The 22931-nt window shown below is 40.4% G+C and overlaps 1 protein-coding gene across 1 annotated transcript in view; it reads right to left on the reverse strand.

Annotated features, from left to right (window-relative positions):
• Positions 1-616: 616 nt before the first annotated feature.
• Positions 617-22931, reverse strand: part of Ep300 (E1A binding protein p300) — a 66438-nt gene continuing 44123 nt past the window's right edge. The window contains exons 17-31 of the mRNA XM_038342590.2: positions 21790-21908; positions 20782-21021; positions 19818-19906; positions 17699-17779; positions 15660-15716; positions 14744-14821; positions 12626-12693; positions 10961-11111; positions 10699-10845; positions 10291-10404; positions 9171-9336; positions 8194-8358; positions 6031-6192; positions 4282-4563; positions 617-3888 (exon numbers count right to left, since the gene is read on the reverse strand). Coding sequence (XP_038198518.1) covers positions 1693-3888; positions 4282-4563; positions 6031-6192; positions 8194-8358; positions 9171-9336; positions 10291-10404; positions 10699-10845; positions 10961-11111; positions 12626-12693; positions 14744-14821; positions 15660-15716; positions 17699-17779; positions 19818-19906; positions 20782-21021; positions 21790-21908 — 4115 coding nt within the window. The 3' untranslated portion in view covers positions 617-1692. The remainder of the gene's footprint in view (positions 3889-4281; positions 4564-6030; positions 6193-8193; positions 8359-9170; positions 9337-10290; positions 10405-10698; positions 10846-10960; positions 11112-12625; positions 12694-14743; positions 14822-15659; positions 15717-17698; positions 17780-19817; positions 19907-20781; positions 21022-21789; positions 21909-22931) is intronic.

Genomic DNA, 22931 nt, shown 5'->3' on the forward strand with positions numbered 1-22931 from the left:
TGGGATGGGGCAAAAAACAGGGACTTTATCTCCTGACCTTTGGGAAAATTTGTCAAAATTTAGCTATTACATATAAGTTTGTAGGCATGCCAATCTTTCCCTTTTCCTCTTGACCCTAATTAGTCTTGCTAATTAGCTAAAAGGTTAAAACAGCTTTTCAGTTTCTATTGCGCTGAAATCCATGAAACTTTTTAATTCTGACAGAGTCTCAGATAGCCTAGACTGTCAACCAATTTGTTGCAAAACTAAAAATTACTTTCAGCTTTTGATCTTTCTGTCCTACCATCTGAGGACTGGGTTTGCAGGCCCATGAGCACTGGGGTGCTGGCTGAGGACTGATTAGCTCATACTAGGCAATCAGTCTACCAGCTTCATCTCCAGTCCTGACCTGGAGTTCACTAAGACTAAGATGAGCCTTAAAGAAGTGAAACAAGGAGCTGGAGAGATGGCTCAATGGTTAAGAGCACTGGCTGCTCTTCCAGAGGACCTGGGTTCAGTTCCCAGCACCCACATGGCAGCTCACTTCTGCCTGTAACTCCAGTTTCAGGGGGATCTGATGCCTTCACACCAATGCACATGGTATAAAGACTTAAAAAAAGTGAAACAAGCCAAGGCGTCTGTCTCACACAGTTTATTTAACAATAGGTAATAAGAAATCAAATTTAACAGTCTATACAGTGATCCAAAGTTTATATTTATAAGTAATCAACTTTAATTGCATGATTTACAACAGTTGAGGGTTTTGCTTTCTATTTTCAAGTTTTAGAGAAAATGTATGTGTGGGGGCAGAGTAAGGAAGAAAGCAAGCGAAGAAACCTCGGACATTTCCCTGTTAAAATCACCCCACTGGAGTCGTTTCTTACCCTCTTTTTAAATTTTTTCCTTTGTTAGATGTAAAAATAACAAAAAAAAATCTCTCAAGAAACAGAACCACAATATTATAATACATCAATTTGGCAGCTGCCCCTGTATATTTTGAAAAAAGTCATTTTTCTCTATATGTACAAATTATCTTAATACTTGAAGTTTTACGCTCAGACTTATGGAATAGAAAATCTTCCGGAGCACAAAAGTTGACTTGAGGGGTGGAAGGAGGGTTTTTTTTTTTTCTTAAATGTTTTTAAAAGAATGAACATCTTTGCACCCAGAGAAAAAAATTGGTATTTTAATATATTTATATATATTTATATATATATATATATAATGTAATTTTAAGTAACATTAACCCCTTTTGTCCTCTGGTTTTAGAAATGTTCTTTTTTTAAATTCTTCCATAAAGTGAGGAAAATAGGGAAAATGTCAACCATCTGCACCAGTAAATAATAACTATTAATATTACATATTTTCATTAATTTAAAAAAAATAATAAAACCTATTGGAGGTGCAAGGCAGGAGCATATGGTTGGCTTCAGGCCTCAGTCGCCTCCCAGTGCACACTTGAACCACACACACAAGGGGAGAAAAACGGCTGGGTTGACCAGCCATAACAAAAATATATTCTTTGTAATCTATCATCCCTCAGGCTCATCTGGCATGTTTGCTTAAACCACACACAGCTACTGCACAGTTTTTACGTGTTCCAAGGAAAATTGTCTTTTAGGCTAAGAAAGATTCAAAAAAATTGTTTTCAGTACAAAAAGTCTTGTTAAGAGAAAATAATTTTTTTTGCTCCCAAAATACTACAAGGTGTCTCTAGTGTATGTCTAGTGTACTCTGTGAGAGGTTTGAATTCAAGTCTGCATTATCGGTGCTCAGTCCCAGGTCCGTGGCGCTTGCACCGTGGAGGTTTGCCATGCCTGGATTGGTAGCGAGCTGTGAAAGCATTGAATTCTGGTCTGGGCTGGCAAAATGCCCTTGTTCCATGGGGTTGGCAGCCTGGGCAGCTACCAGCCCAGGATGTGGGGAACTGGTCTGTGGAGAAACATGGTGTGGAGAGGGCTGAGGCTGCATCCTCGGAGATGGGCTCGAATGGGGGGGCTGAGATTGCGGTCGTGGAGAAGGGACAGGCTGGGGAGAACGCACTTGATTGGAGAGAGAATTAGGGATCTGCTGACCTTGCAGGTGTGGGGACTGTGCCTGATTTGGGAGCATATGCTGCTGTGGACTCATTGGGTTGGGCTGAGCAGGAGATCCCATCTGTTGCTGAAGAAGTCTCTGCTGATATGCCTGCAGACTGGCTCCTGCCTCCGCCCCCAAAGCCTGGGGGAGCTGGCCCATCTGTCCCATATTCCCTTGCTGCATCTGTTGCATGTGATGCTGCATCCGCTGCTGCTGTTGCTGCTGTTGCTGCTGGGGTGGGTAGCCAATTGCTTGGGACTGCTGGAACTGGTTGTGGTTGGCCATTCCAGGGCCAATTCCGGGCCCTGCTCCCTGCTGTTGCATCATCTGACGTCTTAAGATGTCTCGGAACTGTGAAGGCATGGTGTTGTGATTCATGTTCATTTGCTGAGCTTGAGGACTCATTCCTCCCATGGGTGGCTGGAGCTGTTGCTGGGGCTGCTGCTGGGGCAGGCCAGCTCTCTGCACACCTACCTGCATAGGATTCATACTCTGCAAGGCTGGGTTGGAGTGAGCACCTTGCTGACCATGCATGGTAGGTGGCTGCAGCCCTGGCTGTCCCTGAGGCATGCCAGGCTGTCCAGGGAGAGGTTGTGGATTAGAGTTGGCATACTTGGCAGCCCGCTGCTTGATAAATGCAGCTAACAGTTGGGGGTTGGCGTGAAGGATACTAAGCACCTGTTGCTGCTGTAAGGGAGAACTGGGAGACCTGAGAGTCCGCAAAAGGTTTTGTAAGGCTTGTTGAGACACAGTGCCTGGTTTGAGAGGGCTCACACCTATTTGCCCCAATCCTGGCTGTTGAGGCATGTTTAACGGCTGACCATGCTGGGCGACTGACATCATGGCAGGCCTCGGCATCCCTGACTGCATCTGCTGTGGCTGAGAAATTCCACCTTGGACCCAAGGTGACTGTTGTTGCATTCCTGTGGGACCCATTCCTGGCTCCAAATGCCCACCAGGACCTCTGGCCATAGGAGGTGGGTTCATACCCATAGGGGTCATGGGCGTCATCTGGGGCATCTGGTGCTGGATTGGCCTTTGGAAAATTTGTACATGAGCCATCTGTCGTTGTGTCTCTGCTGCCCTCTGAATCTGCATTGCCATTTCTACTGCTGCAGGTGGAGGTCCTGGAAGGGAGGGTTGGGCAGTCTGAGGTGGGGTTGGTGGGGTCACCTGGCCTGCTGCCTTACCCTGGGACACAGGACCAGTAGTTTGAGTCCTGGGCAAGTAGGGTGGGATGTTGTTGGGAGGAGTGGGCTGAGGTTGAGAAGTAGGTTGGGGCTGGGGTGTCTGTGGGGTGGCTGGCTGTTGGCCAGTAGGGGTGGTTGGAGTAGCAGGAGTTGGGGACGGCAGACCCTGCTGCTGCCCCGCCACACCAGTCCGTTGCATGCTGGCCATCCTCCTGCGGAGCATCTGAGCCTGCTGGAGCCGGTGCTGCAGCTGTTGCTGCCGGAGCTTTTGCTTGATGTTGAGGCAGAATGGCACCGGACATTTGTTCTCCTGGCAGTGCTTGGCATGGTAGCAGCAGAGGGCAATAAGCTGTTTGCAGATGGGGCATCCACCATTGGTTTTCCGTTTACAGCCTTTGGTGTGCTGCACGACCCTCTTCATCTTCTGGCAGGAAGGCAGAGAACAGTTGGCATTGCGGCACTGGCACGCATGTACCAGAGACTGTATGCAGCGTTGGATGCTCAGGCGGCGAGAGTCTCCTGGGCTCTGTGTGGCTGCTGCTTGCTGGTTGTTGCTCTCATCATCCAAGCCAAGACCTAGTTTCTCCATTTTGTGGTCATGGTTTTTAGTGTTATAACAGGTGATACACAGGTCATAATCCTGGAGGGGAAAACAAGATGAAGGTTAACTCTGCAAGACTGAAATAATTCAAAAGCAGTTTATATATTTCGACTGGGCCAGAAAAGCTCCTTTTATAAAAAGATACAAAAATCACTGGGCAGTGGCGGCACACGCCTTTAATCCCAACACTTGGGAGGCAATTCTCTGTGAGTTAGAGGCCAGCCTGGTCTAAGAGAGCTAGTTCCAGTTCAGGCTCCAAAGCTACAGAGAAACTCTGTCTTGGAAAACCAAAAAAGATAAAACCATTCTTTTCAGCCCTGTCACTTCCCACAAGGGCATGTGTTTTTTTTACCACATGTCTACATCACAACTCAGACAATGGGGACCAGTGTGTCCTGTCCTGTCCTGTCCTTCCCACAAAATAGCACCTACCTCACACACAGTGCAATGCCAGCGAGTCTCCACATGGTGCTTGCACTCGTTGCAGGTGTAGACAAATCTATCTTGACTCTGTGTATGGAGTTCCACCAGCATGCACATGGTAGACCACTGGGCTCTTCGGAGTGAAGAGAATTCCAGGTGTTTATCCCTTGCCAGAGTGAGGAATGCATCTCTACCATCCATTAAGTCACAAGGGATGAGAGGGTCAGGATCAACAATGGGAGGCAGGGAGTTGGGTGCAGGACAAGCGATGAGGCGGATTACAAAGAAAACCTGCCAAGAGACAAGCTAATTGTGACTCTGGAACTACAATACCACTGCAGCAAAAAGGTACCAGAGAGGGCCATAGCAGAAGAGTGGGTTCAGGGGTTAACTGACAGTTATACTTCCCCTACCCCTGTTCACTGAGACTTAAGTATAAAAAAGAACCTAAAACTCAAACCAGATGGTGAAGGCACATGCCTTACTCCCAACACTCAGGAGGCAGAGGCAGGTGGATCTCTGAGTTTAGAGGTCAGCTTAGTCTACAAAGAGTTACAGGATAGCCTGGGCTGTTACACAGAGAAACCGTATCTCAAAATACAAACAAAAGCCAAACCAAAAGAACCCATAAAACTAATATTTTGTTACTTCATTTCAGTATTATCTTCAAAATAGGAACAGTCTAGGGCTGGGTGTAGTTGACACAGACGGACCTTTAATCCCAGCACCCTGAAGTTAGAATCAGGTGCTTTCTGTGAGTTTAACACATATCTCGTCTAGAAAATTTAAACAAACCGGCTGTTAAAGGCTAGGCTCACAAACAAAAATAACAAAACAAAACAAACAACAGACTAGCTCAGGGACAGCACACATATAGTGAATAGTATACCTTAAGATGGGGTCTGTGGTTTAACCTGAATCTTACTACAGAAAAGCATCTACTCAAATCTTAATGGAGATGTTCTGCAAGACCCTGCCCTGAACTAACCAACAAAAACGCCCATGGCATGAAAAAAGGCTGAGACCACTGTGAAGACATGGCAACTCAACACAATTAAAATCAGTTTGGATGTTTTTCTTAGAAGGTACTTGCTAAAGTACAGAGAACAAATAAATAGAAAATGGCACAGAAAGTCTACAAAGCTTTTTAAGTTACCAATTTAAAATATTTATGTGCATTAGTACTTTGCCTGAATGTATGTCGGATGAACCACTGGTGTGCCTTATACCCAGGGTCAGAGGACGAACCGCCATGACTCACCCTGTCCTCTACTATAGGCTAGTTCTGGAGAGACTGAAAGTCTGTATAAGTTAGCATAAAGACCTACACTATACTACAACAGGCAGTTTTGCTTCTGCTATCCTATTACAAAGGCTAAGTCATGAACTTGTAATACACACCCATAGCCTGAGATTCTAGCTTCTAAGATTAGACAGTGTAAGTCAAATCAATTACCATTAGTTAGCTTTTTCAGATAGTACTTTACCCTCGACATTGGTTCAGGCTATTAGTAGTATATTCTGATAGTGGCATCCACTAGAATGCAGTGGCATGGCTGAAGGGATGGATACTCAAGCAGTTAAAACATTTTCTGTTTTACAACCAAAGTCTATACACACACTCTTTTCATCCCAGTCACCCCTCAAGCCATTTCTGCCCTCCTCATTTTCAGCAACCTAGAGTTCTCATTACAGTGTCAGTTGGGGTGGGCACTCGCCTGCCACACACACCCCTTTACCCTGAAGACTGACTCTCACCTCTTTATGCTTTTCCATGGTGGCATACAGTTTCTGAGACAAGTCATTAGACACATTGGGCATACCAGGTTTCTTCTTATTGCCCCTACTCAGGCTGCTTTTGTTTTTGCTGGTTTTCTTGTTATTCTTCTTCTTAGCATTTTTGCTGTCTCCTTTTGTTACCTGTAAGGCAGCACAAAGAACAAATGAAAATGTGAGGTTGCTAGGATGGATCTGGAAATGAGCTTCCTGAATTGGATGCAAGGAACAGAACAGAACTGGGATCCTCTGCAAGAGCAGCAAGTGCTCTTGAATATTGAGTCACCTCTCCCAATTACCTCCTTCCTAGTAGACACCCCAAGCTTCATTAAAGAAATGAAAACTTGTAAACTTTATCTAGAAAACTCCTATTTTGATGGCCAGTGTTGATGCATGCCTTTAATCCCATAACTTGGGAGGCAGAGATGGGCAGTTCTGAGTTTAGTGAACCATGAAAACCATGAAGTATGGAAGAGGGGATCAGCAAGCAGGCTTTGGTTTCCCCTTTCACCCACAATCTATTAATGAATTGAACCAAAGGTTAAAGCATTTTGGAGTGTGGGATAGTGACAGTGGTGTCGTGGTCTTTTCATACTAGCACTTGGGGTGGGGGGGTGGCAAAATCTGGTAGACTGAAAGAAATTTAAAAAGGAAACAGATTTGTGTCATGAAGTTCAGCTCAGTCTTAAACTGACCCTCCTGTCTCTACCTCCTAAATACTGAGATTACTGCCGTGCTTGGCTTAAGAATCTTTTGTTTTGATTTTTGATGCTAGAGACTGAACTTTATCTAGGGCCCTTGCATGTATCTGTGTTTATGTGTGAGGACCACAGCACACAGATACGGAGGTAAGAGAGCAATATATGGGAGCCAGATCTCGGTTTCTGTTTCAATCGTGTGGGTCCAAGGACTGAACTCAGGGCTAAGTGGCTAAAGGCCTTTACTCAGAGCCATCTTACCTGTCCAAGCATTTTTTTGGACATGGTTTTGTTACGTAGAACTTAGAATTATCTTCCTGTCTCTGCCTCTTGAATGTGAAATAAAAAGTTGTGTATTGCCGGGCGGCGGTGGCGCACGCCTTTAATCCCAGCACTCGGGAGGCAGAGGCAGGCGGATCTCTGTGAGTTCGAGACCAGCCTGGTCTACAAGAGCTAGTTCCAGGACAGGCTCCAAAGCTACAGAGAAACCCTGTCTCGGGGGGAAAAAAAAAAAAAAAAAAAAAAAAAAAAGTTGTGTATCACCACCACACCCAGTCAGCCCTGACTTAAGTTAAAACCCAGAACACTGTATAAAAGTGATCAATAACTGAAGAAGGTACTAAGCCAGGTTCTACAAAGCAAAGTTAAATGAGAATCTTACACTTTAAAAGGTTGCTTTAAAAAAAAAAAAAAAAAAAAGCAGGGAAAGGCTGTGTTGATACAATATCTCAGTGACAAAGAACCTGCTTAGTAGCAACATGGCAGCCTGGGTGTGATCCCTAGCGCTTCTAAAAATACACCAGAGAGGATATGTGATCTACAAAGCTTATACCAGTCATAATTTGGCCAGTAAAAGTATTTTTGCTATATACTCTTTCAGAAGCTTCAGCGCCAGGATACTACTAGTTAGAATTGCAATGACCCTTTGTTCTGAGATAGGGTACACTATTTAGCCAAGGTAGGCCTTGAACTATGTGGCCAAGGCTGACTTTGCATTCCCTGAGAGTAAGATGTGTACAGAAAACTAAGTTGAAAGTATAAACCTAGATAGGCAGTAGTAGCACACGCCTTTCATCACAACACTCTGGAGGCAGAGAACTCTCTTGAGTTCAAGGCCAGCAAGGTCTACAAAGGACAGCCAGGGCTACTACCAAGACTGTCTTGAGGGGCTGGAGAGATGGCTCAGCAGTTAAGAGCATTGCCTGCTCTTCCAAAGGTCCTGAGTTCAATTCCCAGCAACCACATGGTGGCTCACAACCATCTGTAATGAGATCTGGTGCCCTCTTCTGGGCTGCAGACATACACACAGACAGAGTATTGTATACATAATAAATAAATAAATAAATATTTTTTAAAAAAAGACTGTCTTGAACACAAAAACAGTGTAAACTCCTTTCTGCATTATCAGATTATCAAGGTAGACACTGCAGAGAGAAAAAGCCCTTACGTCAGTACTCTCATTGCTGGTGTTCTCTTCCCGTTTTCTCTCTTCCTCTTCCTGTTCAAGTTCTTTAATGCTTTCTTCCAGAACATTGGGCCAGAAATCACCTTCAAAATAGGGTAACTCTTTTGCACTTGTTAATCGATCTTCAGTAGCTTGTTTTAAAATATCCTGTTTAAAACAAAAACAAAAAACCCAAGTAATTACAATCAGGAATTTCTAAGCTCTTTTTTCTTTCTTATAAATTATTCATTACATATACACAGTGTTCTGTTTACACGTATGCTTGTACTCTAGAAGAGGAAACCAGACCTCATTTTACATGGTTGATAGCCACCATGTGGTTGCTGGAAATTGGACTCAGGACATCTGGAAGAAGAACGACTTTCATCGTACGAAAAAAATGGCAAAGTTCTCTAGGGAACATGCCAGACAAACAATGAGAACGCATTTTAAATTGTGCCAATATACTTCCTTCTTTGAGACAGGGTCTCACTATGTACCACTGGCTGGCCTGGACCTATTATGTAGAACAGACTGGCCTCAGAACTCAGAGATCCACCTGCTACAGTCTCTTAAGTGCTAAGATTAAGGGTGTGCATCACCATGCTGAGTTCTTGACTTTTTTCCCCCAGTTCTTACATAGTCCAGGATGGCTGGAATTCCCTACATAGATGAGCCTGGCACACGCCTTTAATCCCAGCACTTGGGAGGCAGAGACAAGCAGATCTCTGTGAGTTCGAGCCCAGCCTGGTCTACAAGAGTTGATTTCATGACAGGCTCCAAGTTACATAGAAATCCTGTTTCAAAGAGAAAAAAAAAGAACGAACGAACATATATTCACACTCACACACACTTCAATGAAATAAAAATTAATAAATTAGCATAATTATAGCAATCACATGTTATAAGTCAGAACAGAAGACTTGTCAGAGAGGACAGAAAATAGCAATAATACAATTTATTTCCAAGTTCAAACTGACCTTATAGTCATAGACAATACGTTCTGATACAGCCTTGTCAAGCATCTTTTTGTACCATTCCTGTAGGCGCTTGGGCTTTGGGATCTTCTGATCAGGAGGGTGACAATGGAAGATATAATCATCCCCTTCACTTGGTGGACATGCCCAAATATGCCCTGTTGTATATCTAAAAACACGAAGATATGGAATATCATGATAAATGATATCAAGAAGACATCATTTGTGCTAGAGAAAGCTATAAATAGTCGATGCAATAGGTGCATACCACTGCACACAGGCAGCAATACATTTTAAACCACAGGGTGAAACACAGACAGAAATTCTTATTTTCTCAAGAAGACCAAAGCCCAGATCCAAATTCTTAGGCCAGAAGTAGGCCTAACCTAAGCACTAACAGTTCTCGTACTACCCACTTGTTTTGAAAGGCCAAGGAGGAGTGTGCTGTGAATTTCATTTAAAAAGGCTGACTTTATTCTTGATCCTAAAATCTGTAAGAACTTTTAAGATCAAAAGACAACTATATTGCAAAGGAATAGGAACCCATCATAACAGAAATTACATGCAAGGTAAACTGTTAGGAGTAATCTCCTACGAGTAAGATGGTAGTATCTAGGATATATGTACCTTCAGATCTTGACTTATGAATGAACTTGAACTTCCAAGCTCCAAGTCTCCATGTGCTGAAACTGTAAGTTTCATCACATTCAACTTGTTTCCAGTCTTTACACCGAAGTACAAAAGAAACAACCTTCCCCCACACACACACAATTTTATGTTTGTACATTGGTGTGAGAGTGTCAGATCTCCTAGAACTGTTGTGAATTACCACATGGGTGCTGAAAAATGAACCTAGGTCCTCTGGAAGAGCAGCCAATGCTCTTAAACTGTTGAGCCAGCTCTCCAGCTAATATCAATAACTTTTAATGCAAACTGTAAACACAATGGTTTAACTCAACAGAATGGAACTAAAGGATTAGTGAAGTAGGAAAAAGGTAACAACAGATTCATATCAGAGATCTAACAAGTTATGGCTTCACTATATCACAACAAACATGAGAAAGCCAAATACATACACATTTCCACGTTATTTTTAAAAGATAGTAATTATTAATATGCTTACCCCAATTTCTTGACATATTCTAAATATCCAATTAGAATTTCATGATAGACTGCAGTCCTCAAGCATTTAGGACGGAAGAAATGAACACTATCGAGGTAAGATATGTATACTCTCCTATATCAAAAACAGGGAGAGAAAAATTTCTATCACATACTAAGTTATTATATACATGGCTAAAAACATCTACTTCCTTTCTGTGCTGACTGTTATTTATAAATTATCATAGGAAAATTAGAGATTGTGGCTGTGTGGGTATCAGACTTGTCAATGGCTCCCATGTAATTTTTACCTGGTATACATGCTATACATATCAAGTTTCCGTTCAGTGTGCTTTTGTATTAGTTATAGTATGAACCCAATGTCCCTGCCAAACAAAAAGAGAGGTTGGTCATAGTAAGTCAGTCCTACCTTTGGTTGGGTGGGGGGCAGTCAGAGCCATACTCTTGAACATGCATGCCAAAGAAACATAAGTCAACACCATCGATTTCTTCAAAGGCAAAAAGGGCCTTAGTTCGGTATGGAAAAGATTCTGCCATCTCTCCACTATCTACAAACCTACACATATCAGATTAAAAAAAAAACCACAAATTATTCAGGTGGAAATTATCAACAGTAACTGAGAATGCACAACTGTAGCTCTTCAAGAGAAGAAATGAAAATTATTAAACACCTTGCTTTCATGCCTGGTTTCACCTCTACAGTTTTGTCAGAAGCATGAACAACCCTAACAGTGACCTCTCCTGATTCAGGATGATTTTGTCGCCTTAGGAAGTCATTCACTCGATTCTCCAGAAAGGTACCAAGTCTGGTAGGTGGCAATCCTAGGAATATAAAAGTTAAAAGTTACCAAGGTGTAGCCCTGGGCTCAATTCCAAGTATTAAAGAGTAGAAAGAAAGTTACCATGGTTTAAATTTTTACAGTCAATTTTGAGGTCCATGTACAAACCTGAAGTATTGATTTGTTTGTTTTTCTAAACAGGATTCATTTTTGTAGCCCTAACTGTCCTGGACTCACTCTGTAGACCAGGCTGGACTCGAACTCAGATTAACTGCCTGCCTCTGTCTCAGGAGTGTGGGGTTAAAGGCGTGTACCACCACCACCACATAGACTGTATTTGGTTTTTAATACCATAAGGTAACTCTGATATCCTATCCCTCGGCACGTAAGCTTATATAACAAATTACCTCTACAGTGCCAAAGGAGGGAAACCAAATATTCTTGTGACAATAACTCTAGTCAATTACTTTATACTTGGCCCACATTGTGACATGTGCCAGGACAAGAATAAATACAGGGGAAGGGGGGGGGGAATTATTAACCAAAGTCCCCTTTAAAGGGTTTTTGTACTTCAAGACAGGTTTCTCTATGTAACAGCCCAGGGTGTCCTAGAACTCGCTCTATAGACCAGGCTGGCCTCTAACTCAAAGGGATCTGCCTGCCTCTGTCTCCCAAGTGTTGAAATTAAAGGTGCTCGGCCACCACTGCCTCATTAAAAGATTTACTTTTATACTTCATTATGCTATAATTTGATTTTGGCTTAAAAATATTTTTCTTTTTTGAAAGAGGGTCTCACTACTTAGCCAAGATTTGCCTCAAACTCAGAGATCCACCTGCTTCTAGAATACAAGGATTAACAAGTGCTACATGTGCTGAAACACTTGGAGCATTTAAAACTAATTCATTTTGACCGGTTTCAATTTCACTAGTATTTAGGCATCTGGGATTAAAGGCATGAACCACCACCACTTGGCTATATAATTTTTTTAAACCAGGGTTTACCTCAAATAATAATACTTGGGGCTGGTGTTGTAGGAGGGGGGGCTGTGTCCCACTGTCCGGCTAGCTTACTCCCGAAATAACCACACATAAATTGTATTAATTTAATTACTGCACGGCCCATTATATCTAGCCTCTTTTTGGCCAACTCTCACATCCTGATCTAACCCATTTTTGTTAATCTGTGTATCACTACGAGGTGGTGGCTTACTGGAAAAGATTTAGCGTATCTGACCTGACGAGTTTATGGCGGCTCTCTCTGTCTTCTTTCTCCCAGCATTTAGTTCTTTTTCCCACCTATCTAAGTGCTGCCCTATCAAAAGGCAAAGGCAGTTTCTTCATTTAACCAATAAAAACAACACAAATACAAAAGGACCTCCTACACCAGGCTGGAGAGATGGCTCAGCAGTTAGGAGCCCTGGCTGCTCTTCCGGAAGAATACCCAGCACCCACAAGGCAGCTAACAACTGTCTGTTAAATCCAGTTCCAGGGGATGTGACACCCACACACAAAACCACATAAAATAAAATTAAATAGATTTAAATTAATAATACTTACTTTTAGCAGAAAACTTGTTTTCTTTCCTAGCACGTGCAGTTTTCTTTAAACAGCCATCACAGACAAACCTAAAATGTAAAGTAGAACATTACTTATATAACATAAAATACAAGTACCATGCAACAAAATCTATCAGTAAGATTAAAACAACAACAACAACAAAAGCAACACCACCAACTTGGCACAAAAAAATTCCTATATATAACAGTTAATGTAACCAGTACACAAACTGGGTTTTTTCCTAGAAAGCAGGCTTTGCGTTCTAGTGGACAGAAGAGTTTTATCCCAACTGGGAGTGGGAGACAGGAAGACCAGGAGCAGCTCCTGGCCAGCCTGGGCTACAATGAAACAATCTCAAAAAAAAAAAAAAAAAAAAAAAAAAAAAAAAAAAATCACCACTAACAAAAAAGTGTGGGTTACCTGGGGACACCAGAAAGTTTTTGGTATCCCTTGGAACAAAAGTTACTTGTAGTTGTGAATTGCTGACTTGGCTGCTGAGAACTGAACTATGTTCTTTTCTAAGAATTATATACTTTAAGCCCCATTAATATATTATTAATGCTTGTCTTTTTTTTTCCATTAACTTTATTTTATGTGCACTGGGGTGAAAATGTTCAATCCTCTAGAACTGGAGTTACGATGGTTGTGAGCTGTCATGTGGGTGCTGGGATTTGAACTCAGGTCCTCTGTAAGAGCAGCCAATACTCTTAACCATTAAGGCATCTCTCTGACCCGTCAGTTATTGTCTTTAACAAGTTGGTTGACCTTAAGTTTTAATTGCAATCTTATCAAGAGCATGTCTATGTGTCTCTCTCTCTCTCTCATTAGTATTTTGTCTGTATATATGTCCGTGTGAGGGTGTCAGATCTCTGGAGTTAGGGACAGTTGTTAGCTGCCATGAGGGGTGTTGGGAATTGAACCAGAGTCCTCTGGAAGAGCAGTCAGTGATCTTAACCACTGAGCCATCTCTCCAGCCAATCAGGCATGTCTCTTAAACATGAATATTTAAGGACAAGTCATTTATTGGCAATTTCAGATAAATTAAATTATCCTTTCCTTTCCTTTCATCCTCTTAGCTGTTATCAACAATTAATCTAATAATTACACAGTGAGGAAATCCCATCACCTACAAACTTGACTCTTGAACTTGTTTTTCATGGGAAATAAAGATCAGCTCCTCTCTCACAAAATGAGAGGCATCCTTTCTAAATGTCACTGGACATCCTATGAGTCTATACCATAGTACAGCTATGTAACTTACTGGTTCCCCATTCCTACCAAGAGTCATTTAATATAACATTCCAAGTAGATATTTCAAGAAGGAAGCATTCCTTGGCTTTTTAGCAACACCTGTACCCTTTTAAAATTAGTAGTATTTTAAAAATAATTTTCAAGTCTGGCAAATTTAGTTATAACCAACAGTGGCTTTAGTATTAGCATTCTTTTTTTGTTTGTTTGTTTTTGTTTTTCGAGACAGGGTTTCCCTGTAGTTTCTAGAGCCTGTCCTGGAAGTAGCTCTTGTAGACCAGGCTGGCCTCGAACTCAGAGATCCGCCTGCCTCTGCCTCCCGAGTGCTGGGATTAAAGGCGTGCGCCACCACCGCCCGGCAGCATTCTTTTATGAAGACAGGTTTTTACTGTGTTGTTCAGATTTAAGGTATGTATACACACACACACACACACACACACACACAAAAAAAAAAAAAAAACGTGTATAGGTATCTGCTACCAAAGGCTGATAGGTGGGTGCCATGCCTGTCTACAGGTGTTTTGGACGTGCTTTATATACACTTCGGCAGTGTCAGGACAGAACCCAGAGCCCAACTCTGTGGCAAAAATGTGCTATAACAGTAAGTCAGATTCTGCTCCCAAAGAAAATACTTAGAAGACTGTAACTCTGTCCAGGTATGGTGATGCACAGCTTTGATCCCAGCACTAGGGCCAGAAAAAAGATGGGAAAAACCTGGTCTACATAGCATGTTCCGAGCTACTAAGAGCCACACAGTGAGACCCTAACTAGAACAAAATCAACCAATAATTTTGAACATTAATACAGTCATGGATGAGAACGCTCATGGAAAGTAAACAAAATACTTCTAGCCCATGTCTTAGGACTCACCCAGTTGGCCAGATGATCTCATGGTGAAGGACACAGATCTGATGCATCTTTCTTCCACATTCTGTACACTCAACAAACCTAGAAAAGTAAAGAACCAATTCTCAGACTGATTTTGAGTCATCACCAAACGAAATCTTCAGTATCTCCCATCAATTCTAACAATTCAACAGACAACCAACTGTCATGCCAAAAAAATAAAAATTAGTTTAGTGGAGATTTTTGGCTTTAATGTTATAGGTAAAGCAAATTTCAAAACCATTAAAGCAATAATCTGTTAAATAATCTAAAATTCCAATCCAGAAAGAGTGAGAGAAGGTAACTGCTGAGAGTGTGGAGTCATCCCACCCCATTTTCAGAGAAAATAGAAGGACCCTGTGCTTTTTAAATTTTTCTTCCCCTAGATCTGAGGACGGAATACAGGGTCTTGTGTTTGCTAGCAAGCATTCTACCACTGAGCTAAATTCCCAACTCCAGGATCATTCTCTGTATGCACTGGAAATGCAGAGAGGTGAAGAGTACAGCCCTGGGCAGGAGTAGTTTGATACTTGAAAGGGAACAATGAGGGGCTGGAGAGATGGCTCAGCGGTTAAGAGCACTGACTGCTCTTCCCAAGGATCCAAGTTCAATTCCCAGCACCCACATGGCAGCTTACAACTGTCTGAAAATCCAGTTCCAGGGGATCTGACACCTTCACACCAATGCACATAAAATGAAGTTAAATAAACCATTAAAAAAAGAAAAAAGAAAAAGGGAACAATGAGTAACACTCACTGTAAGACTGATTAGCTTTAGCCCCTGAATGTTTCTTAAGTTCCTACTATTAACATTTATGGGATGTAAGTATTAGCATAAAAATATAAAGTTATTTTGGAAAAAGGGTGCAGAGTGTACTGACAATTCATGAGAAACTACTTACAGTTCAGGATCCAGTGTGTCATTTTTTCTCTTGGAAAATTGTTCTTTATTTATTGTACTAAGGAGAGAAAATGGACATAATAAGAAAAAAATACACACAAAAATTACTACTTGAACATATAGCAATCTGAATTATGTTGTATTTACTGGGTTATATAAATTCAGGTGTATATAAAGAACATTCTACAATACTTCATAATACCCCACCCTTGGAAATCAGGATCCTACTATGTAGAACTGTCTGGCCTTGAGCTCACAAAGCTCCACAGGTCTCTGTGCCCCTCCTGTTATCATATCTTGCTCTTCTCTTTTAAAGTCTGGTTCACTATACTATATACAGGATGCACATTTTATGAACTGTTGATTCCAGATTGTGAACATGGTTATAAACTATTTAAGAATAGTTTTAGTCAGGCACAGGGCTGCACATCTTTAATCCAACACTCAGGAGGCAGAAGCTGGTGGATTTGTGAGTTTGAGGCAGCCTGGTCTATATAGTGAGTTCCAAGACAGCCAAAGGCATGTAGTTGAGAACCTGTCTTAAAAAACAAACAACAAAAACAAGAATAGTTCTATTTGGGAGGCTGAAGATGAAGAACTGCCTGGAGTTTGAGGCTAGTATAGAATATAGAGTAAAATCATACACTCATCGCCACTTCAAAAAGAACACAGAATTAAACCGGTTGACAGGTACTGTCAACACCAGTGGTATGCACGTCTAATCTCATGTTCATGGTTCAGAAGCAAGAGGGTCTCAAATTAGAAACCAACCTGGAATACATAGTGAGATAAATAGGGGTAGAAGGGGGTAAAAAAAGGCACTTCTCACTATTTGAGGTAGGTTTGGTTTTAGGACCCAGATAATCAAGTCCTGTATTTTTAGGCAATGGTGGAAACAGAGGCTAAGTGCATACTTCAGGTTCCTACAGATATCTCATACTCAATATGAAGAACAAAAATCATTTAATTTCATAGTATTTATTTTCCATGTCTTCCCATACTGCCCTGGACATTTTGATACTATGGTTCTTTTTTCTTACTAAACAATATCCGTATTTAAGTACATCTTGCTGAGGAAAAAGGCTCAAGGTTCATTTGCCTTCCTAATGTCTTTAAGACCTTGATAAAAGACTCTAATACCAACAGCACCCAGAATGACATGGGAACTTTTTTAAAACTTCAATCTTGTAGGGCCATTATAGACCTGAAGAACGGGGAAGGAAATTCAAAACCTTCTAACCTTAGAGCCTTACTGATTTAAAGCCACTCTAGCTCCAGGGGTAATGTGTGCACTCCCCTGCCCACGACAGGGAAATCCCGCCCTAGTGTAGACTTTTCTGGTTCTGGTAAAAGTCAGAATGTCTCTAGGTTCTCAGTATCTGTTCTCTTACATTGGAAACTAGAGCCTACTACACTGTGTTTCAATAGTAACTAAAAAGTTATTGTACAACATAAACTACAAAATTTAACCAAATTGTTTCAGAGGCTTTTTCACTAATACATTATCCGTTTTGCCCTGTAAGACACTATATTTTGTGGAATGCTTTCAACAGCTTGTTTATCACAGGTAAATATGAATCCATGAAAATTTTTAACAATTTTACCACTTTGAAATATAACATTATGTTACAGACTAACAAATACTAGTTTAGTTGGCCAGTTAGGCCATGAGTTGAAATTTTTCTTGGCATTTATCAAACACTAAAAGCTCAGAAAACTACAAAGCCTTCGGAAGGTTTTGTTTAAAGCTTTAAAGTCTGTATTAACTGAGCATTATGTTATCTGCAAGAGAAGGCATAAAAATAGAATCTAGACTAACAAGCCAAGTATCCAGACATAAGTATAGGAACCTCTATGTGAGAATGCAACTGAAAACCAGTAATTTAATTTACCTTAAACTTATTTGTATTTAAATAGTTGGCTATAACTGGTGGGATACAATGATGGAGGGACAACAGTCTAAGATCACTAAGAAATGCCTGAGAACAACCACCTAAGAATAGAGAATCAAAAGAGCATTTCCAAAATAATGTTACTTACGTTTGAGGCTGGGAAGGGTCATCCCCCAAAGAAACGCTCTCCCCTTGGATTTCATTGAAACACTTCTCACAGAAATGATACCTGTCGGCAAGAAGGCCATACTGGGGTGAACTGCTCAGTTCACACAACACAGCCCAAGCCAAGCAACGAAGCCACCAATCACAGCAGGCCAAGGAGGGGAACGGGAGCAGAGAGCAGGTCATCAACGGCGACAAGGACATTCAATGATGCGGATTTATGGGCCCCACAGTTTGGGGATTTTTTTGTTTTTGTTTTTTGGTGGTTTTTTTTGTTTGTTTGTTTTTTTGGTTTTTTATATATATATATATATATTTTTTTTTTTGCAATCAAAGCCAAGTGCAGACAACGACAAGCATGAGGGAGAAAAAAAAAACAAACGAAGAAATGAGGGATTGCAAGACAACAAAAAAACAAAAGCAAGACAGGACAACATAAAGCAGAAAGCCAAGGCAAAGCACATATTAGCAATAAATATCTTAATGGGATCACAAACAGCAATGATTATAAGCAAATAAAAAAAAAACCTTTCACTTAAGACCCATACTGCTTGATTTTACTACCCAGTGCCACTCAATACTTTTTTAAAAAAGCAATTAAACACCAAGATGTCAGCACTCAGGAGGCAGAGGCAGGTGGATTTCAGATAATTCCAGGTCAACATAAGCTATAAAGTGAGACCCTGTCTAAAAAATGAACATGAGAGAGAGAGAACTAAGAAAAAAACCAAATATAACCAGTGAGTGACATGTTTCAAAGAAGTATATTAAGACATTATTTTTTAAACATCTCCCGATATAAGATGAACACTGTAGACTGCTATTAAAAATCCAAAAATGAATATGGTATGGTGGAGCAAGTCTTTAGTACAAGCACTCTGGAGGTGGACATAGGCTGGTCTGAATTCCAAAAAACTAAAAAAACACGGGAAAAAAAAATCCAAAATTGGTCTATGTGTCAAGATTTGAACACGGGAAAATATCAGCTGTTAACTTGCATCTTTAATAAAAGGTATTACAACATTTGACCATCCTTGGGTTTCAAGAAGTAAAAGGAACAAATCTAGACTTTATAACTAGAAAGCACCATTACATAAAAACTAGGAGAATTCTCAAACCTGGTAAGGAATCTGTACCTCACAAGTTCAACCAAACAGGACACCAGTGTTGGCAGCATTAAACAAGCACAGAGCAGTCACTGATCACCCTTGCTGATTGCTGCTGAGGGCCAGGAAGAATCACTAGATGAGCTCTAATGCAGGCCAATTACTACCAACAGACTCATGTTCAAGAGATGAAGGAATACAACTTAGGCAAGAGAAAAGGCAGAGATGCTTTCTCATAGTTTTTCTCATAGTTCCGTTCTTTTTTCAGACAGGGTCTCATGTAATCTAGGCTGTGCTTATTTTTACTAATGTAGAAAGCCAAGGACAACTCAGAAGCGATCCCCCTAGCCCTACCTCCTGCGTGCTTAGCTTATAGGCACGAACTATTGTACCCTGTTTATGAAGTGCTAGAGTCAAAACCAGGGCTTATTGCATGCTATGCAAGTACTCTACTAATTAGCCACACCTCAATTCTGGGAGATTTCTTTCCTTCTTTTTAAATTCGCCAAATACAAACAAAACAAAGAAAATATTTTGGAATAGTTTTTATAAACAATCCAAAAATAAGAAATTAGGTACAAAAAGGTCCACATAATTTGCAAAGCATTTTTCTTTTTCTTTTTTAAATTTGGTATGAGTCCTCTACTTGCATATATACCTGCATGACCGAAGACACCAGATCCCATTATAAATGGTTGTGAACAACCATGTAGTTGCTAGGAAATGAACTCAGGACATCTGTAACAGCCAGTAAGTATTCTTTATCACTGAGCCATCTCTCCAGCCCTAAAGCTTTTTTACTAGAAAATGCTTTAATTCTACAAACAAAAGCAAAGAACAGAATTTCATGCTATACAGATGTTTTCAAGCACGTAATATATAAACCACAGTGTGTGTGTGTGTGTGTGTGTGTGTGTGTGTGCCAGTACATCTGGATTGCATTCACTTTATACACAAGGACACATGGACCATGGTCCACACAATCGTTGAGCTTACCTGTTCTGGTAACTATAATATGTAGCATCACGTGGGATTGTACACAACTGTTTGCCATAGCAGCACAGTGTCTGTGGAGAGAACTCCAACTGAAAAAAAAAAAATATGTATACATATGTGTATATATAACATAAACATATATATATATATATGTACACACACATGAAGTACAAGTCAAAATAGTCACAAAGGCCAATCAGAACAAGCCAACATAAGGTACATCTCTACTCCCAGTTAGGTAAATCACATTTAGCCTCTTCAGCTTATAAAAATCATCACAAATTTACTACACAATTTCACCAGGCTGACCAGGTGTATCTGCCTAGCACTATTTTCAGATACCTACAAGCAACATGTGGTGTGAAACTGAGAACTTTAACATGCAGGAAATGTATCACATGTGGAACAAAGTGCTCCTATAGGTGAACATAATAAAGCACCAACTCAAAAAGCTTAGTCTGATGATTATTAAATATTTTAGATGGGAACCTCTACCACATAATTTTCATCTATGCAAAAAAAAAAATCTTCACAAAAAGCACATTCCACATAAGAAGCCATTATTGTATGTGCAATAAACAAACACCCATTAGAGAAAGAGCCTTGCTGGGATAGTAGGTAAAATGATCCAATAATGTGTTTTAAAATCTCTAGCAACATGAGAAAAGGAAAAGGGGGACAGGGAAATGAGAAGAGATGGGGAGAAAGTATCAAAGTCAGAAACAGGATTTTTTTTGTTTCAGAAACAGGGTTTCTTTATGTAGCCCTGCCTGTTCTGGAACTCGCTCAGTAGACCAGATTGGCCTCGAACTCACAGAGATCTGCTTACCTTTGTCTTCAGAGTGCCAGGATTAAAAGTATATATCACTATCACCAAGCAAGAAACAGGATATTTTTAACCCAAGTTACCACTAGATTCTAAGTACTCTAGAAGATAAATGCAGGTCTGAAAGCTACTTCTTACCTTTCTGCCACAACAATATCCAAGGCTTTGCATGACTGGGTCGATTTCTTGTTCAAACACCTCAGACAGTTTAGAGCAACATTTGTATACCCTTGAAGTTTTGCGATTATATAACCAGGCATTGTTGAACATAAGACAAATGTCATCTATATATTGCCAGGGCTCTTGGTACTGTCCAGTATCTAACTTCCTCTTGATGGTAGAAAGATCCATGGGGCTCTTCACAATATCAAAGTAATCCTAGAAGTATAAGCAACACCACATCACACACACTCACAAACAGGGTATTTAGAGAAGTATCTTCCTATTATCATCATCATCAATTTTCCACATAATGTTGTATATCTTTGTATGTCTAATTCCGAAAAGTTGACTGAAGTCTGTCACTTCTTTAAAATATTTATCTATACATAAATGAAGAGGCTACGAGAAGATTCTCCAAACATAACATGTCAGGTCCAGATAGTTTGCCATATACATACAGTAAAACCAAGCATCTTTAAATTTTGAGTACTAAAAGGGGCCTACAAATCTCAGAGAATTAGTGTTCAAAACTGGAAATAACCAAATGCCTGTCAACTATACACACAGAAAATACAGTAGCATCAACATAAGTGAATTATTAGATTAAAAGAAGTACTAAATGATCTAATTCTGAATCTCAACATCATATAATCCAAGCAATGCACCATCCCATAATGTTACATGAAAAGAAGAGTCACAAAGTAGTATGTTTATACATAACCATAATAGAAGAATCCAAAGGAATTAGGTAGTCCTAAAATTAGAAAATTCAGACTGCTGTGACTAGTGGTTTTAATGGATGTGGGTTTTTGGGTGGGAGGTAATAAAAAAAGAATTAACACCATTGTGATAGTTGTGTAACAGTGAAAATGCTAACTAAAACTTGTGTACTTTAAGCAGGGTACATTCTGTAGCATGTGAATCATATGTCAAATAAAGTTATTTCTTAATTTGAAAGGAAACACAAAAATGCTAAATACTTACAGGGATTCCTAGACGCTGTGGGTCTACAGGCTGTCGAAAGGGATGGGACTCTGGGTCCTGCCGGTAAAGTGCTTCCAATGTTGGCATCAGAGCCTGGCGTAATTCTTCTGGTTTGAAAACTTTAAAAAGAACCATTTGAAATCAGTTATCAATTAAGCAATGGGATTTTAAAAATATGTGCAAGTTTATTTCTAAAAGTACCTTAAAAAAATCACAAAACACAAAATTGGCACTGTCCTCCGAGAAATTTCACTAAAGGGCTCACTTTCTGATTTTAATTCCTACTCTGCTTTAAAGCAATACTGTCAAAACAACAGAGCTGCCATTACCCTACCTATGCTACTTTTCCAGCTACAGATTTATTGAAAACAAACTTTTCCAAACAGAAACAGAATCAAAGACTCCTAAAAACACAGAAGAGACTTCTTAAAGTAATAGCCAAAAAAATATCAATGTAAGAGAAGGAAGGGGCTCTATCTAGCAGAACTGAAAATGTCCTCTCTCAGAGTGGTTAACGAGCACATGGCTGCACTGTGAGCACTGGGCAAAGCAGGAAGGTCTTTGAGGTAAGACTGGGATAGAAAGACATCATGGACAGTTTAAATTACATAGCAAGTCCTTGTTGAGAAGTAAGATTGTAGGCCAGAGTAGAACCATACAATGAAATCTAAACCAATCATGGAAGGGGGCACACTTTTTATGGCACCAATATTTAATAATTCAGAACTGAGATCGGGTTTCTTATAATCAAAGGCACCGAGGAGAAGTGGGTTTTTTTTCCTTTTAAAAAGATGATACTGGGCTGGAGAGATGGCTCAGAGGTTAAGAGCATTGCCTGCTCTTCCAAAGGTCCTGAGTTCAATTCCCAGCAACCACATGGTGGCTCACAACCATCTGTAATGGGGTCTGGTGCCCTCTTCTGACCTGCAGGCATACACACAGAGAGAATATTGTATACATAATAAATAAATATTAAAAAAAAAAGATGATACTTTATAGAACTGAGGGGAAAGACATGTTATTTAGATGATGCACATTTGAGTCTTTATTTGCATGACCTAAAAGGAATCCAAGTCACAAAGAGGTCAAGGAACAAATGAAGTTCAATTTTTAAATATTTAAAAAGTTTTATTTATCTTATG

This window comes from Arvicola amphibius, chromosome 9 (genome assembly GCF_903992535.2).
Source record: "Arvicola amphibius chromosome 9, mArvAmp1.2, whole genome shotgun sequence".
Classification (NCBI taxonomy): Eukaryota; Metazoa; Chordata; class Mammalia; order Rodentia; family Cricetidae; genus Arvicola; species Arvicola amphibius.